Source organism: Gobius niger (genome assembly GCF_951799975.1).
Source record: "Gobius niger genome assembly, chromosome: 8".
NCBI lineage: Eukaryota > Metazoa > Chordata > Actinopteri > Gobiiformes > Gobiidae > Gobius > Gobius niger.
This window is the reverse complement of record NC_136859.1, coordinates 2,062,825-2,081,808: the sequence shown is the minus strand read 5'-3', so window position 1 is coordinate 2,081,808 and position 18,984 is coordinate 2,062,825. Positions and strand designations below refer to the sequence as shown.

General features: G+C 39.5%; 1 protein-coding gene across 1 annotated transcript in view; it reads right to left on the bottom strand.

The window, feature by feature from the left end:
- Positions 1-3,023: 3,023 nt before the first annotated feature.
- LOC306966342 (ATP-dependent 6-phosphofructokinase, platelet type-like) overlaps positions 3,024-18,984 on the bottom strand; it is a 47,158-nt gene continuing 31,197 nt past the window's right edge. The window contains exons 16-20 of the mRNA XM_079561070.1: positions 11,378-11,542; positions 9,745-9,806; positions 9,365-9,476; positions 4,784-5,058; positions 3,024-3,235 (exon numbers count right to left, since the gene is read on the bottom strand). Coding sequence (XP_079417196.1) covers positions 3,079-3,235; positions 4,784-5,058; positions 9,365-9,476; positions 9,745-9,806; positions 11,378-11,542 — 771 coding nt within the window. The 3' untranslated portion in view covers positions 3,024-3,078. The remainder of the gene's footprint in view (positions 3,236-4,783; positions 5,059-9,364; positions 9,477-9,744; positions 9,807-11,377; positions 11,543-18,984) is intronic.

Genomic DNA, 18,984 nt, shown 5'->3' with positions numbered 1-18,984 from the left:
GGGGTTAAGGCTTTGCACTTTTTGTGTCCGAATTCCAAATACATTTATTTGATCAGGGACGATGCACAAAAGACTTTTGTGATTCAAAAAGAAAGGATGGCATGTGTTTTACCTGCAGTTCTTAAACAGGCTGATGTTTTTCGTACTAAAGTACATACAACATCAAATGTGTACAGAATAATGCAAAAAGGTCTAAAAAGCCGTTCCACTTCAGGAAACGATCGGTCACCGTTAACTCAGTGACTGCCAGCCATGTTCAAATCCGAGCTCCCACTGCCAGAGGTGTTTCAGGATTTTCACTGTTTTTTTCAAGACTCACAGAAAATGTAGGTCTAGGTCTATGTCAACACACTAAAATTAAGACTAAATATTTTAGTCGACGAAATTAACACTGGGACGATATAACGTTATTTATTCTACCATGCGGTTTCGCTAAACTTGGGACTATTTACATGGATTTACAGTTGTAAATAGTTATTGTAAGTGGCACATTTGCATATGTTGTGTACAGTTGTAAATCTTACACTAAAATAAAGTGTTATATTGTCGTACAAATAAATGATATAGCTAGCGTGCTACATAGCTAGCCTATTTAGCCCAGCCTCTATGATAGCATCTGTCTCAGATGGAGATTTTAGTTTTTTTTTTTTATTATTATTTTTTTTTTACATGATCCGATACTGATATTCGATATCGGAACCGACACTGGAAAAAATATGAACCGATACCAGTTTTGGCTCTCATCGCCTGAAAAACACAACTTTTACAACTAAATCTAAGTGAACATGGGCTGCAGATCATTTTGAACCTGGATAATTCAACCACAGAGTTAGTTTTAACCTCTTAACCAAAACTACTTATTATATTAAGCTGAAATTTTGAATTTTGACTAATTAGGACCTTCTGGCCCTAAACAGCAAATTATATTTCATAAGGTTATGATAGACCCAGAGATCATTTTCTGCAAAAACTACTCCCTGAACAACATCACATTTTAGTTATTTTACTTATTAGGTCCTACTTATCCCAAATAGCAACAACAATTATAAAATGCACATCCAAACAGTGGATTATTCTGAGTTTTGTGTCTAGTTTAAACGTCCTAAACATGAAATAAAAACAAAGACCCAGGGTTTGATGTTAGACTTTAATGCCGTGAGCACCGTAAATAAATAAACTCCACAATAGTAGCTTTGCTTTGATAGAAATCTCAAGTGTCTGGCTTCGATATTACATCCCTTTTAATTCCGCTACATCGATTACAATCACATAAATCATTAATAATAATCACCCTGGGATTAAACAAACCCGCGTATTGCACACAATAGTCACACAGAAGCACACGGGAAGCCATGACCACAGCCACATGTCAACGACACGGTGTCCCTGAAAAACAAATCACATCTACTGATAAATACTGATCCAGATTAGTGTGAAACGTGAGTCCATTCACTCCCTGTGTAAAGGATAGGCAGGTTCTGGCTTAAGAACATGAAGACACAGAAAGCTCGGGTGGAAAGGGGTGGAAATTGCACAAAAGTGGAATGCAGTGTTTTGAAACGATTTGAAAGTTCCCTCCTCACGAGCCATAGGAGATGCCAATTTACATTTTATTCAGATTTGAACACATCTGTTATGTATTTTTTCCAGTTACACAAGAGATAAATTAATAACCAGGACGCAAAGTTTTTAAAGTGCATATGACACCAGGGTCTTTACAGAAATGCACTTTTTCCCCCTCTTTTTAGCCATTTTCTGGTGGAATATGAACTTATTTATCACACATAAGTCCAGTGTAAATCGGGCCCATATGGATATTTTCTCACAGCAGATTGTTCTGTAGAAGCGGAAAAAAACGGCAGTTGTAGCAAGCGCTAGATAACCGTTAGCATTAGCCCGATGCTAACATGTAGCATCAGGTTAGCATTCCCTGTTACATGTACTAATTTGGGCCGTTGAATCACTTTGTCCTTCTCCGTGTCTCTGCATCTATTTTGTAGACATTTGTCCACCATAACTTTGACTGAATTATGAATAGGCTTATATTTTTTTCAACGTAATAAAATCACAAAGTGGCTCAAACAGAACATAAATTATTTTGAGAAACGGACAATGCTAACATTTGCTAACGTTAGCTCCTGCTGAACAATTTTCTGTGAAAAAACATCCACATGGACCCGATATTGGCTTTATTGATACGTGTTCATAGTCCGCCTCTTTTTAGACGTTTTCTGTCTGACTATAAACATATTTAGCACAAATTAAGTCAAAATCAGGTCCACATGGATGTTTAGATTCTGCTAATTGTCCAGGAGAAGTGAAACGATGGCGCTCAAGGTTAGCGTTAGCATGTAGCATAAAGGTAATGATAGAATTAGGGGCCACTTCGTCCTTCTCCGTGTCTTTGCATCTTCGTTTTTTGTTGAAAATGCATCCATAAATGAGCCTTTGTTAAAGTGGTGGAGTAGATGGTGAAGGAGAAGTTATTTTAATCTACGCCGGGAGAGTGACTTCATTTTGAAAAAATATTATTTGATTTTTGCAAGATTTACGGCTTCAAAGTTTTACAAAGGAATTTAAAGCAAAAACAGGACTTTATAGGGAGGAGCGTTCCAACATTTCCAGGGTCATAACTTTACCAACAAAACATCTTTTTAGATCTAAACTAGGCCCCTCTGGCCGTGAAGAAGGCATCGCGGGGCAGGAGCTCAGGTCGGGGGTCGTAGGTCAGAGGTGAGGATACAGACGAGGGCTGGAATCAGTGGCAGTTTCGTAAATTCAATCCGTGAAGGCTTTACCCTGAACAACAAGCTACATTCAACGTGGTTCTCTCTAAGTTCTAGGCATTTCGTCCAAGTTAGGAATGTGTGAATATAAATATGGTTTTTGAGCATTAAAATGGCGTCTAAAATCCTTTAAATGAACTTGCCGCTGCCTCCATAGCAGTGATAAGTTAACCGTCAGGAACACTATCCCTCAGCGAAATGCCTAGAACTCGGAGTCGGTTTCGAGCCCCGGGTCGACTGGTCTGACCCGGGTCGAGGGCAGTAGCTCGGTGATTTTGGGGTTAGCTGTTCTTTAAATGGCGGCGGAGGTGTGGCTCTCTTTGGGACGGACCCGGGACACGTGCTCCAGCTGCCCGGAGTCGGACACGTCGTAGCTCGTCTTGTATTTGGCCAGAATCTTCATCAGGGGGCGGAGCTTCAGCCACCACTGCTCTTTGGGGATGCGGTGACTGCGGGCAGAGGACAGAGTAAGACATTTATTTATTTATACATAATGAGGAGGAGGTCATTAACACGAGCGATCACAGAACAGATAATATAGGACTTTATTCATCTCACTATGGGAGAAACTGACTTTAAAGATGATAAAGCAGTGTTAACCTCTTAACTCCCGCCTGAACTGAGAGGATCTTTTTCCTCATGTCAACTCATTTAGGTAACTATTTTGTCACATTTTTGTAATTTTTTCGTCAATTCTTTATCACATTTTTTTTTGTCCTTTTTTGTCAATTTTTTTTATTTTTTTGTCAATTTTTTGTTGCATTTTTTGTCACATTTATTTGTCATTTTTTGTACATTTTTTAGTCAATTTTTTGTCAAATTTTTGTCATTTTTTGTCACTTTTTGTCACATTTTTTTCATTTTTTCGTCAATTTTTCGTCACTTTTTTGTCACATTTCCATCATTGTTTTCGTCTCAGTTTTGTTGCTATTTTCACACCTTTTTTCCAGAAGCTTTTGGATTGAGGTAAAGCCAAACTGGAGCACATGTGCTCGGTTCAGGTGGGAGTTAAGGGGTTAAAGATGATAAAGCAGCAAAAAGCACGGGACCAAAAACTTTTCCTTGAGGCGGCTCAACTTTCCATTGCAAACCCTGAAAACATGCTTGTTTTTCTGACTACTAAAATCAGGGTTTCTGCAAGGCATGGAAAAGGACTACAAGTCATTGTGCCAAAAATAAGGCCTTAAGGCTCATTTTCGGATATGCACTTTTATGTCCGCCCCCTTTCTGTTTCTGTCAGTCGCTTTGTTTTATCCAGTCACAATGATGGAACGCTGCAGCGTTCAAAGGTGAGGCGGATCCACCGGGATAGTTCAGGAGCAGGTATTATTTGTTAATATTTTATGTTTTACAATAATTGTTAGGGTTAGGTTAACCTCTTAACTCCCACCTGAACGGATCCCATTTTCTCCTGTTTGGCTTTACCCGAATCAAAAAGCTTCTTGGGAAAAAAGCACCAAAAAAGCCACAAAAAATGAGAAGAAAACAAGGATGTAAACGCAACAAAAATGTGACAAAAATTCAACAAAAATGCACAAGTAGCGAATTGAACACATGTTTTTGCTCAAAATGTTTCTGTTGTGTTCCCACATGTCACTGGAACACATGTCAATGTTGGAGAGAATTCAGAATACTGAATACTTGCCTTAAAGTGTAACATAATCTATTACCTTGTCCAATCAGAATGCTGCATTCTGAATACTTGGAATACTCTCATGTTGATTTACATAGCATGTATGCATGTGATTAAAAACATGCAGCTATGCCTGTCACGAAATGATCTGCCACTAATAAGGACGGACACAGCCCAGGAGGACGTAGAGCTGAACTTCTCCGCGGCTGTTTTGATCTTCTCTTTCTTATTGTTATGAATGTAATGATTGAGTTACTCAAAAGCAACACTTTGTCAGGAGATCAGCTGTAGTGACACAAGCACAGGAGCAGGTGATGCCCGACAATAGAATCCACACTCTCAAGTATCTGAGTTCCGTCCTTACACAAAGTCCGTCTCCTCCTGCAGGTGAGCGACGGGCTGGAACACCAGAGCTCTGCGCCGCATCCCCAGCAGACAGGCCGTGTCCTCGGAGTTCGCAAACACTCGACCTGAGAAAATACGAAGACACTTTAGCCTCGCCCGGTCACACAGGAGGAGCCACAAGAACCCGGTCCCACCTCCTTTGAAGGACTCCTTCAGGCTGCGGGTGATCCACTGCATGGCCTTGGCCGCGATCTTGGTGCTGAAGTTCCTGTCGAAGGGAGATGGGGCGCCCCCCTGTGGACACAAACAGAATGACGCTTTTACTCTTCGCTCCTCACGAAGCGGAGGAACAGCCCAAATGAGAGCGTTTTAACCCTTTAACTTTCCACATTTTCTCCAGTTTGGCTTTACCCCAATCCAAAAGCTTCTGGAAAAAAGGTGTGAAAATAACAACTGAACTGAGACGAAAACAATGATGAAGATGTGACAAAAAAGTGAGAAAACTTTGACAAAAATGTGACAAAAAAAGACAAAAAATGTGACAAAAAATGACAAAAAAATGATTAAAAAAAAGACAAAAAAGTGAGAAAACTTTGGCGAAAAAATGACGAAAAAATGACAAAAAATGTGACAAAAATGTGACAAAAAATTGACACAAAAATGACAAAAAATGTGACAAAAAATGAGAAAAAATTTATTAAAAAAAAGACAAAAAAGTGAGAAATCTTTGACAAAAAAATGACGAAAAAAGGACAAAAAATGTGATAAAAATGTGACAAAAAATGACAAAAATGTGACAAAAATGTGACCAAAAAATGACAAAAATGTGACAAAAAAAGACAAAAAATGTGACAAAAAATGTGACAAAAATGTGACCAAAAAATGACAAAAATGTGACAAAAAAAGACAAAAAATGTGACAAAAAATGTGACAAAAATGTGACAAAAATGTACTAAAAAATGACAAAAAAATGACAAAAATGTGACAAAAAATGACCAAAAAAATGACAAAAAAGCTACAAAATGAGTTGAAAATGGAAAAAAATCCGATGACGTGAGGAAAAAGATCCATTTAGATGAGTTTTGTAGATCTTAGCTTTCAAATGAGGCGTTACACTGGCCGACAGGATTTGGGTAAAGCTGAACTGGAGAAAATGCTCTCGGTTCAGGCGGGAGTTAAGAGGTTAAAGCCACAGCTGTTGGTGATTTTTCTAAACAAGCCGTAGTTGCAGAATCTAAAAACACAGAAACTCCTTTCATCAGCACAAAGTAAAAAAGGGACTCGCTCGACTTCAGCCTCAGAAAACCTCCTCCTGCTCCAGCATTTACAACGTTAGACATTTCTCTCCAAAACTGATCGAGTTGTTTCAGCCCCGCTACGACTAAGAGTACCAAGTGATGAACTCAAACGTGTGAACAGGGCTGGGTACAGTGTGGTTCCAAAAGCTGATACCAAAAAAGAAATCCAAGTTTTGATGCTGTTGGTTGAGGGATTGAATTATCCTCTTAACTCCCGCCTGAACCGAGAGGATCTTTTCCCTCACGGCATCACATTTTTTTTCCATCATTTTTTTGTTGGGTATTCAACTCATTTTTGTAACTTTTTTGTCATTTTTTTGGTCATTTTTTGACACATTTTTATCATTTTTTTGTCACATTTTTGTCATTTTTTGTCACATTTTTTCTCAATTTTTTGTTATTTTTTGTCACATTTTTGTCATTTTTTAATGAATTTTTTATCAAATTTTTGTCACATTTTTATCATTTTTTTGTCATTTTATTGTCACATTTGTGTCATTTTTTAATCAAATTTGTATCAATTTTTTTCACATTTTTGTAAGTTTTTTGTCACATTTTTAATCAATTTTTTTGTCATTTTATTGTCACATTTGTGTCATTTTTTTTTGTCATTTCTTGTGACATTTTTGCCACTTTTTCATCAATTTTCCGGCATTTTTTTGTCACATTTTTGTCATTTTTTTGTCACATTTTTTCTAAATTTTTTGTCATTTTTTGTCTCATTTTTGTCATTTTTTAATCAAATTTTTATCAATTTTTTGTCACATTTTTGTAAGTTTTTTGTCACATTTTTAATCAATTGTTTTGTCATTTTTTTGTCATTTTTTTGTCACATTTTTGTCATTTTTTGTCACATTTTTTCTCAAATTTTTGTCATTTTTTGTCACATTTTTTATCAATTTTTTGTCATTTTTTTGTCACATTTTTGTAATTTTTTAATCAAATTTTTATCAATTTTTTGTCACATTTTTGTAAGTTTTTTGTCACATTTTTTATCAATTTTTTTGTCATTTTATTGTCACATTTGTGTCATTTTTTTTTTGTCATTTCTTGTAACATTTTTGCCACTTTTTCATCAATTTTCAGGCATTTTTTTGTCACATTTTTGTCATTTTTTGTCACATTTTTTCTAAATTTTTTGTCATTTTTTGTCTCATTTTTGTCATTTTTTAATCAAATTTTTACCAATTTTTTGTCACATTTTGTATCAATTTTTTTGTCATTTTTTTTTATCAATTTTTTGTCATTTTTGTATCAATTTTTTGTCATTTTTTTGTCACATTTTTGTCATTTTTTGTCACATTTTTGTCATTTTTTAATGAATTTTTTATCAATTTTTTGTCACATTTGTGTCATTTTTTAATCAAATTTGTATCAATTTTTTGTCACATTTTTGTAAGTTTTTTGTCACATTTTTTTTATCAATTTTTTTGTCATTTTATTGTCACATTTGTGTCATTTTTTTTTTCATTTCTTGTGACATTTTTGCCACTTTTTCATCAATTTTCCGGCATTTTTTTGTCACATTTTTGTCATTTTTTCGTCAATTTTTTGTCAATTTCTTGTGACATTTTTGTGACATTTTTTCCACTTTTTCCTTAATTTTTTGTCACTTTTTTGTCACATTTCCATCATTGTTTTCGTCTCAGTTTTGTTGCTATTTTCACAGCTTTTGGATTGGGGTAAAGCCAAACTGGAGAAAATGCTCTCGGTTCAGGTGGGAGTTAAGGGGTTAAAGCAGCACTAAGTAACTCCTGCCCCTAGAGGCCATAAGCGCCACTGCAGGTGTCGTAGCATGTCGTGATTTTTTTACTCATTAATTTTCTGTGAGAGTAAATACTACGCAGACAGAAAAGGGATTTTGTTCATCCAATTACACAATGGAGATACACTTATTTCACTCAGACTTGGCTGTAAATACTGTTTAAGTGACGTTAGCCCGCAGTTAGCTTTACCCGTTAGCCTGTTAGCGTCTTCTCTGTGATTCCATTAGTGTGTGTTGGTGACTCTGAGTCAAGTTGCAATTGTGGTTTTCTGTCCAGAGACACCAGGGGGCGACAAAGACACCCAATCATCCCATTAACACTTGTATTACCTCCACAGGGACGACGGGAAGGATTTATTATGGTAAACAAGTTACTTAGTTCTGCTTTAAAGGAAGTGATGTCGTTGCTTCAGCTCAAATAAATGTATTTTTTTTGCCTAATTCTTTGCACGATTTTTTCCTGTATGTTTGCCCCATTTCCAACTTTTAAAAAAAAAAACATTTTCCACCTCATTTTTTAATGTCTACGATTCCTCCTCTTTTCTCCACATGTTTTTCCTCCTTCTTTTTCTGAATTTTAGCCTTTTTTCCCCCCAAAGTATTTCCGCAATTTCTCCCCAAATTATCTACATTTCTTCACATTGTGGATGAAAATTATTGCTCTTTTTTCTGATTCTATATGACAGATATTTTACTATCGGTATTGAGAACCAAGTGTAGAGTCGGGTGTGGAAAAAGTAGTGAACACATCCTATTGGAAATGATTTCAAGCTTTTAACCCCTTAAATCCCACCTGAACCGAGCACATTTTCTCCAGCTTTACCCCAATCCAAAAGCTCCTGGAAAAAAGGTGTGAAAATAGCAACAAAACTGAGACGAAAACAATGATGGAAATGTGACAAAAAGTGAGAAAAAAATTACGAAAAAGTGACAAAAAATTCACAAAAAAATGACAAAAATGGACAAAAAAGTGATACGAATTTGACAAAAAAATGCGAATAATTTGACAAAAAATTAACAAAAAATGTACAAAAAATTGACCAAAAATTTGATGCAAAATAAAAAAAAAATGACGAAAAATTGAGAAAAAATGGACGAAAAAGTGATAAGAATTTGACAAAAAAGTGACAAAAAAATGGACAAAAAAATGACGAAAAAAAATGGAGAAAAAATGGAGAAAAAAATGAGAAAAAATGGACAAAAAAGTGACAATAATTTGACAAAAAAGTAACCAAAAAAATGGACAAAAAAAAATCAAAAAATTTGCCCAAAAAGTGAGAAAAATTTGACGAAAAAATTGACAAAAACAATTGTCAAAAAAAAAAACGAAAAATTGGACGAAAAAGTGACAAAAAAGTCACGAAAATCTGACAAAAATGAGACGACTGCCCAACAAAAAAAGCGATGAAAAAAAATCTGATGATGTGAGGAAAAAGATCAATTTAGTTTTGTAGATCTTAGCTTTCAAATGAGGCGTTACACTGGCCTACGGGATTTGGGTAAAGCTGAACTGGAGAAAATGCCGTCCCCCCCTCACCTGCTGCATGTGTCCCAGGATGTTCTTGCGGCAGTCGAACACGCCGCGGCCCTCCTCGCTGTACAGCTGGTACATGAAGTCCGTGCTGAAGTTCTCGTTGCAGTTCTCATTCCTGCAAACACACATGTACTATTACTACAGAGTGTTTTACAGAAGTACTCCTCGTCCCCCTCGTCTGCATCAGAAAGTCCTTGTTTGATGCGCCGGGCCGGAGTTAAGGTGACTGCTGCACGTTCACTGCAAAGTCACAGCGCTGTCCCACATCCAGCCCCCGACCGGGACCCGAACCGCCCCCCCCAGGACCAAACTCTAATCTGAATCTCTGTAAGTGACGTCTGTGAGTGAGTGTTCCTGATGGTGGAGAGTGACGGTGGTCTTACCGCAGGACGATGCCTCTCTGGATGCTCGTCTTCATCTTCTCCGTCAGATGCTCCACGTTCGCCTGAAAACAGCGACACAGAACTGAGAGACTGGAGCCGACTCTCCTCACCCCTCTCCTGTCCTCTCTCTCCTCTCTCCTCTCTCTCCTCTCTCCTCTCTCTCCTCACTTTCCTCTCTCTCCTCTCTCCTCCCTCTCCTCTCTCTCTCATCACTTTCCTCTCTCTCCTCTCCCTCCTCTCTCTCCTCTCCCTCCTCTCCCTCCTCTCCCTCCTCTCTCCTCTCTCCTCTCTCTCCTCACTTTCCTCTCTCTCCTCTCTCTCATCACTTTCCTCTCTCTCCTCTCCCTCCTCTCTCTCCTCTCCCTCCTCTCCCTCCTCTCCCTCCTCTCTCCTCTCTCCTCTCTCTCCTCACTTTCCTCTCTCTCCTCTCTCTCATCACTTTCCTCTCTCTCCTCTCCCTCCTCTCTCTCCTCTCCCTCCTCTCTCCTCTCTCCTCTCTCTCCTCACTTTCCTCTCTCTCCTCTCTCTCCTCACTTTCCTCTCTCTCCTCTCTCCTCCCTCTCTCTCCTCTCTCCTCCCTCTCCTCTCTCTCTCATCACTTTCCTCTCTCTCCTCTCCCTCCTCTCCCTCCTCTCTCTCCTCTCCCTCCTCTCCTCACTCCTTTCCCTCCTCAGCGGGAGGAGAGAGAGGGAGATCATCAACACTAGAGGGCACTAATGACCTTCTCTTTCATGAACACTAAGGGCCTGATCTTGTGCATCAAAACGGAGATGATAGCGTGACATTTTGCCTCAGTAGCAGCACTTTGTGATCTTGCCACTCCAGACTTGGCGCATTTAAGTGGGTGGAGACACACACATTTTCCTCCAACCAGATCGACTCCGCGTCCAGGAGAGTGGTTGTGGGAGTGGGGGGTGAACATGTGCTTTTGTTTTGCTTCGCGTTCACGTCGAGTGCGGGACGATCCGCGCCACAGCGGACGCTGTAGCTCTTTTTCTCTGGAGACGTGAACATGGTTTAGCTCACGATGGGGTAAATAAAGTTTTTAGTTTGACCTGTGAGAGCCTAAGGCTTAAGAAAGAACGCAAGACAGAGCAATGTAAACCAGGAAGTGAATGTCAGTTGGTTTCCATCAGTGCAGTCACCTCCTCTTGCCACTCCCCCTCACAGGTGGCGGAGGCGAATGGCACATATAGCGCCGCCACTCGGAAAATAATTCGCCAAGAGCCTGCGCCGCCCCGTGCGCCGCCACAAGATCTGGCCCTAAGTGTTATGTTGTCATACAGCGCCCTCTACTGTCTGTGTGTGGAGTTTTTGGAGACTTTCTGACCCCAAAACCCGACTGATCTACAGACCAGACCTAATCCAGACTAAAGCAGGAGTCTTGATGGACACAGTGATGTTACAGTATATTCAGAACTACTTTAGGAATCAATACTAAGTAACAAGCAATAAAATCAATGGCAAGGCAGTAATTATAGATACTTCTGTACCCTTTTTTTCTTTTATTTCAGATTTGCTGTTTCACTTAAGACAATAATTAAGTCTTAATAAGTCTTAACTCATCCAATTTTAAGCTATAAATCACATTTTTAAGCGCAGTAGAAATAGATAAAACCTGCTGTGGCGTTACCTGCAGGTCCCGGATGTCGAACGGCTCCTCGTAGATGTAAACGGAGTCGGCTCCTGCAGCGAGGCCCCCGACGGTGGCCAGGTACCCGCAGTACCCGCCCATGGTCTCTATGATGAAGACGCGGCGCTTCGTCCCGCTCGCAGACTGCTTTATACGGTCGCACGTCTGAGGAAACACCGACCGGAGACTCAAAACACAAGGACGAGTTTCAGATCAAACAGGGCGGAGCTGAGTCTGAACCAAAACTCCCAATATCTGGTGTCAAATCTTTAAATTCAGCTCCACGTTCCCTGTTTTTGTCTTTCTCATGCCACGCCACAAAACTGCAAACACTTGTCAATACAAAACTTGTTCAACGCAAGCAAAACATGCTCTAGAAATACATACTTTTATGAACAGATGCAGTAAATATTGTAGTATTTTTTTATTTCGAATGTGTCGCACCGTTGCCTAATGTTCAGGTTCTTATTTGGATCCACGTTCTAACTTCCTGTTGACCAGTGTAGAGTAAAGGCGACTTCCTGTTAGCATTGTTAGCATCAAATTAACGTTAGCCTTTAGCCTCAGAGCTATTTACATGTTTTTTTTTTACACATTGTAAGTAATTATCAAACAGCTGCTTGTTTTCTGCCACAAACTCTTTGACCTCTTAACTCCCGTCTGAACCGAGAGGATCTTTTTCCTCACGTCAGATTTTTTTTTTTTTCATCATTTTTTTTTGTTGGATATTAAACTCATTTTTGTCACATTTTTGTCATTTTTTTGTATTTTTTTTGGAATTTTTTGTCAAATTTTTGAATTTTTTTTTGTCAAATTTTTTATCACATTTTGGTCACATTTTTGTCATTTTTTGTCACAATTTGTCATTTTTGTCACATTTTTCATCATTTTTTGGTCATTTTTTTGTAATTTTTTTGTCGAATTTTAGTAACTTTTTAGGTCAAATTTTTATCACATTTTTTTCATTTTTTTGTCACATTTTTTTTTTTCATTTTTTGTGACATTTTTGCCAATTTTTCATCCATTTTTCGTCCCTTTTTGGTCACATTTTTCGTCATTTTTTAATCAAATATTTGTCATTTTTTTGTCACATTTTTCATCATTTTTTGGTCATTTTTTTGTAATTTTTTTGTCAAATTTTAGTAATTTTTTAGGTCAAATTTTTATCAAATTTTTTTCATTTTTTTGTCACATTTTTGCCAATTTTTCATCAATTTTTTGTCATTTTTTTAATCAAATTTTTTTCATTATTTTGTCATATTTTGGGCATTTTTTGTCAAATTTTTATCAATTTTTTATCTTCTTTTTTTGTGTGTGACATTTTTGCCAATTTTTTCATCAATTTTTCATCACTTTTTTGTCAATGTTTTCTCACTTTTTGTCTCATTTCCATCATTGTTTTCGTCTCAGTTTTGTTGCCATTTTCTCACCTTTTTTCCAGAAGCTTTTGGACTGGGGTAAAGCCAAACTGGAGAAAATGTGCTCGGTTCAGGAGGGAGTTAAGGGGTTAAATATGTATATGTATAAGCAAAACAAAGACAGGAAACAGTTGTTGTCCTACAGGAAGTTAGCATCACTTTAGCCTGTTCTTCCTGAGGTTTGTAAAAAAGACAATTATGACGACGTGCAGGACTGGCACCAATGCTTCAGATGTTTATAAATCTATTAGATACTTACTCTCTCACCTCCACGATGGCGTTGACCTCTGTACCCCGCCCCTCACTCACCTCCACGATGACGTTGAGCCTTGTAACCCCCGCCCCTCTCTCACCTCCACGATGGCGTTGACCTCTGTACCCCGCCCCTCACATCACCTCCACGATGGCGTTGAGCCTTGTACCCGCCCCTCTCTCACCTCCACGATGGCGTTGAGCCCTGTACCCGCCCCTCACTCACCTCCACGATGACGTTGAGCCTTGTACCCGCCCCTCTCTCACCTCCACGATGGCGTTGACCTCTGTACCCGCCCCTCTCTCACCTCCACGATAGCGTTGACCTCTGTACCCGCCCCTCTCTCACCTACACGATGGCGTTGAGCCTTGTACCCGCCCCTCTCTCTCACCTCCACGATGGCGTTGAGCCTTGTAACCCCGGCCCCTCTCTCACCTCCACGATGGCATTGACCTCTGTACCCGCCCCTCTCTCACCTCCACGATGGCGTTGAGCCTTGTACCCGCCCCTCTCTCACCTCCACGACGGCGTTGACCTCTGTACCCGCCCCCTCTCTCACCTCCACGACGGCGTTGACCTCTGTACCCGCCCCTCTCTCACCTCCACGATGGCGTTGACCTCTGTTCCCGCCCCTCTCTCACCTCCACGATGGCGTTGAGCCTTGTACCCCCGCCCCTCTCTCACCTCCACGACGGCGTTGACCCCCTGTACCCGCCCCTCTCTCACCTCCACGACGGCGTTGACCCCTGTACCCGCCCCTCTCTCACCTCCACGATGGCGTTGACCTCTGTTCCCGCCCCTCTCTCACCTCCACGATGGCGTTGACCCCTGAACCCGCCCCCTCTCTCACCTCCACGACGGCGTTGACCTCTGTACCCGCCCCTCTCTCACCTCCACGACGGCCGTTGACCTCTGTTCCCGCCCCCTCTCTCACCTCCACGATGGCGTTGACCTCTGTTCCCGCCCCTCTCTCACCTCCACGATGGCGTTGAGCCTTGTACCCCGCCCCTCTCTCACCTCCACGATGGCGTTGACCTCTGTACCCGCCCCTCTCTCACCTCCACGATGGCGTTGAGCCTTGTACCCGCCCCTCTCTCACCTCCACGATGGCGTTGACCTCTGTACCCGCCCCTCTCTCACCTCCACGAGGCGTCTTTGTCATATTTTTGTAATTTTTTGTAATTTTTTCGTAAATTTTTTCATCATTTTTTTCATTTTTTCATCAATTTCTTGTCAATTTCTTGTGAAATTTTTGCCACTTTTTTCATCAATTTTCAATCACATTTTTGTAAATTTTTTTTCATTTTTTTGTAATTTTTAGTCAATTTTTTTCCATTGTTTTTTCATTTTTTTTTAATTTTTTTGTGATTTTTAAAAAAAAAAAAAAATTTGTCACATTTTGTCACATTTTTGAAATTTTTTCAGCATTTTTTAATCACATTTTTATCAATTTTTTGTCCTTTTTTACATCAATTTTTTATCACATTTTTGTCATTTTTTACTAGAAGGCGTTGACCTCTGAGGCCTTGAGCCTTGTACCCGCCCCCTCTCTCACCCTCCACGACAGCGTTGACCTCTGTACCCGCCCTCTCTCACCTCCACGACAGCGTTGACCCCTGAACCCCGCCCCTCTCTCACCTCCACTGACAGCGTTTTTGTCACATTTTTGTGTCATTTTTTCTTCAATTTTGAAATCAAATTTTTGACATTTTTTTCAATTTTTTATCACATTTTTGTTGATTCTTTTGTCATTTTTTGTCAATTTTTTTTCAAATTTTTTTTTGTCATTTTTTTTGTCACATTTTTGTCATTTTTGCGTCAATTTCTTGTCAATTTTTTGTCAATTTTTTGTATTTTTTTTGTCAATTTTTTATCAATTTTTTGTCCTTTTTTTCGTCAATTTTGATCACATTTTTGTCACATTTTTTTGTCATTTTTTCATCATTTTCTTAATACATTTTTTTGTCATTTATTTGTCACATTTTCATCAATTTTTTGTCATTTTTTACGTCAATTTTTTTATCATGACCCCTGTACCCGCCCCTCTCTCACCTCCACGATGGCGTTGAGCCTTGTTCCCGCCCCTCTCTCACCTCCATGATGCGTTTGACCTCTGTTCCCGCCCCCTCTCTCACCTCCACGATGGCGTTGACCTCTGTACCCGCCCCTCTCTCACCTCCACGACGGCGTTGACCTCTGTACCCCGCCCCTCTCTCACCTCCACGATGGCGTTGACCTCTGTACCCGCCCCTCTCTCACCTCCACGATGGCGTTGACCTCTGTACCCGCCCCTCTCTCACCTCCACGATGGCGTTGAGCCTTGTACCCGCCCCTCTCTCACCTCCACGATGGCGTTGACCCCTGTACCCGCCCCTCTCTCACCTCCACGATGGCGTTGACCTCTGTACCCGCCCCCCTCTCTCACCTCCACGATGGCGTTGACCTCTGTACCCGCCCCTCTCTCACCTCCACGATGGCGTTGACCTCTGTACCCGCCCCTCTCTCACCTCCACGATGGCGTTGACCCTGTACCCGCCCCTCTCTCACCTCCACGATGGCGTTGACCTCTGTACCCCGCCCCTCTCTCACCTCCACGACGGCGTTTTTGTCACATTTTTTTGTCATTTTTAGTAATTTTTCTGTAATTTTTTCTTCAATTTTTAAATCATTTTTTTTTCTTCTTTTTTTTCAAATTTTTATCAAATTTTTGTGCATTTTTTTGTCATTTTTTTGTCAATTTTTTGTCATTTTTTTTGTCGTTTTTCCGTCATTTTTTATCACATTTTTGTCATTTTTTGCCACTTTTTCATCAATTTTTTTATCACATTTTTGTCATTTTTGTCAATTTTTTATCAAATTTTTGACCTTTTTTTCGTCAAATTTTATCACAGTTTTTGTCACATTTTGTCACATTTTTTGTCATTTTTTCATCGTTTTCTTAATACATTTTTTGTCATTTTTTTGTCAAATTTTCATCAATTTTTTGTCATTTTTTACGTCAATTTTTTTATCATATTTTCGTCACATTTTGTCACATTTTTGTCATTTTTTGCCACTTTTTCATCAATTTTTTTATCACATTTTTGTCATTTTTGTCACATTTTTGTCATTTTTTCGTCATTTTTTAAATCGCATTTTTGTCATTTTTGTCAATTTTTATCACATTTTTTGTCATTTTTTTGTCACATTTTCATCAATTTTTTGTCATTTTTACGTCAATTTTTTTATCATATTTTCGTCACATTTTTGTCACATTTTTGTCATTTTTTGCCACTTTTTCATCAATTTTTTTATCACATTTTTGTCATTTTTTGTCACATTTTTGTCATTTTTTCGTCATTTTTTAAATCGCATTTTTGTCATTTTTGTCAATTTTTTATCACATTTTTTGTCATTTTTTTTGTCACATTTTCATCAATTTTTTGTCATTTTTTACGTCAATTTTTTTATCATATTTTCGTCACATTTTGTCACATTTTTGTCATTTTTTAGTACAAGGCGTTGACCTCTGAACCCGCCCCTCTCTCACCTCCACGACGGCGTTGAGCCCTGAACCCGCCCCTCTCTCACATCACGATGGCGTTGACCTCTGTACCCGCCCCTCTCTCACCTCCACGATGGCGTTGACCTCTGTACCCGCCCCTCTCTCACCTCCACGACGGCGTTGACACCCTGTACCCGCCCCTCTCTCACCTCCACGATGGCGTTGAGCCTTGTACCCGCCCCTCTCTCACCTCCACGATGGCGTTGAGCCTTGTACCCGCCCCTCTCTCACCTCCACGACAGCGTTGACCTCTGTACCCGCCCCTCTCTCACCTCCACGACAGCGTTGACCCCCTGAACCCGCCCCTCTCTCACCTCCACGACAGCGTTTTTGTCACATTTTTGTGTCATTTTTTTCTTCAATTTTTGAAATCAAATTTTTGACATTTTTTTCAATTTTTTATCACATTTTTTGTTGATTCTTTTGTCATTTTTTGTCAATTTTTTTTTCAAATTTTTTTTGTCATTTTTTTTGTCACATTTTTGTCATTTTTGCGTCAATTTCTTGTCAATTTTTTGTCAATTTTTTGTATTTTTTTTGTCAATTTTTTATCAATTTTTTGTCCTTTTTTTCGGTCAATTTTGATCACATTTTTTGTCACATTTTTTTGTCATTTTTTCATCATTTTCTTAATACATTTTTGTCATTTATTTGTCACATTTTCATCAATTTTTTGTCATTTTTTACGTCAATTTTTTTATCATGACCCCTGTACCCGCCCCTCTCTCTCACCTCCACGATGGCGTTGAGCCTTGTTCCCGCCCCTCTCTCACCTCCATGATGGCGTTTGACCTCTGTTCCCGCCCCTCTCTCACCTCCACGATGGCGTTGACCTCTGTACCCGCCCCTCTCTCACCTCCACGACGGCGTTGACCTCTGTACCCGCCCCTCTCTCACCTCCACGATGGCGTTGACCTCTGTACCCCGCCCCTCTCTCACCTCCACGATGGCGTTGACCTCTGTACCCCCGCCCCTCTCTCACCTCCAACGATGGCGTTGAGCCTTGTACCCGCCCCTCTCTCACCTCCACGATGGCGTTGACCCCTGTACCCGCCCCTCTCTCACCTCCACGATGGCGTTGACCTCTGTACCCGCCCCTCTCTCACCTCCACGATGGCGTTGACCTCTGTACCCGCCCCCTCTCTCACCTCCACGATGGCGTTGACCTCTGTACCCCGCCCCCTCTCTCACCTCCACGATGGCGTTGACCCCTGTACCCCGCCCCTCTCTCACCTCCACGATGGCGTTGACCTCTGTACCCGCCCCTCTCTCACCTCCACGACGGCGTTTTTGTCACATTTTTTTGTCATTTTTAGTAATTTTTCTGTAATTTTTTCTTCAATTTTTTAAATCATTTTTTTTTCTTCTTTTTTTTCAAATTTTTATCAAATTTTTGTGCATTTTTTTGTCATTTTTTTGTCAATTTTTTGTCATTTTTTTTGTCGTTTTTTCCGTCATTTTTTATCACATTTTGTCATTTTTGCCACTTTTTCATCAATTTTTTTATCACATTTTTGTCATTTTTGTCAATTTTTTATCAAATTTTTGACCTTTTTTCGTCAAATTTTATCACATTTTTTGTCACATTTTGTCACATTTTTTGTCATTTTTTCATCGTTTTCTTAATACATTTTTTGTCATTTTTTTGTCAAATTTTCATCAATTTTTTGTCATTTTTTACGTCAATTTTTTATCATATTTTCGTCACATTTTGTCACATTTTTGTCATTTTTTGCCACTTTTTCATCAATTTTTTTATCACATTTTTGTCATTTTTTGTCACATTTTTTGTCATTTTTTCGTCATTTTTTAAATCGCATTTTGTCATTTTTTGTCAATTTTTTATCACATTTTTTGTCATTTTTTTGTCACATTTTCATCAATTTTTTGTCATTTTTTACGTCAATTTTTTTATCATATTTTCGTCACATTTTGTCACATTTTTGTCATTTTTTGCCACTTTTTCATCAATTTTTTTATCACATTTTTGTCATTTTTTGTCACATTTTTGTCATTTTTTCGTCATTTTTTAAATCGCATTTTTGTCATTTTTGTCAATTTTTTTATCACATTTTTTGTCATTTTTTTGTCACATTTTCATCAATTTTTTGTCATTTTTTACCGTCAATTTTTTTATCATATTTTCGTCACATTTTGTCACATTTTTGTCATTTTTTAGTACAAGGCGTTGACCTCTGAACCCGCCCCTCTCTCACCTCCACGACGGCGTTGAGCCCTGAACCCGCCCCTCTCTCACATCCACGATGGCGTTGACCTCTGTACCCGCCCCTCTCTCACCTCCACGATGGCGTTGACCTCTGTACCCGCCCCTCTCTCACCTCCACGATGGCGTTGAGCCTTGTACCCGCCCCTCTCTCACCTCCACGACGGC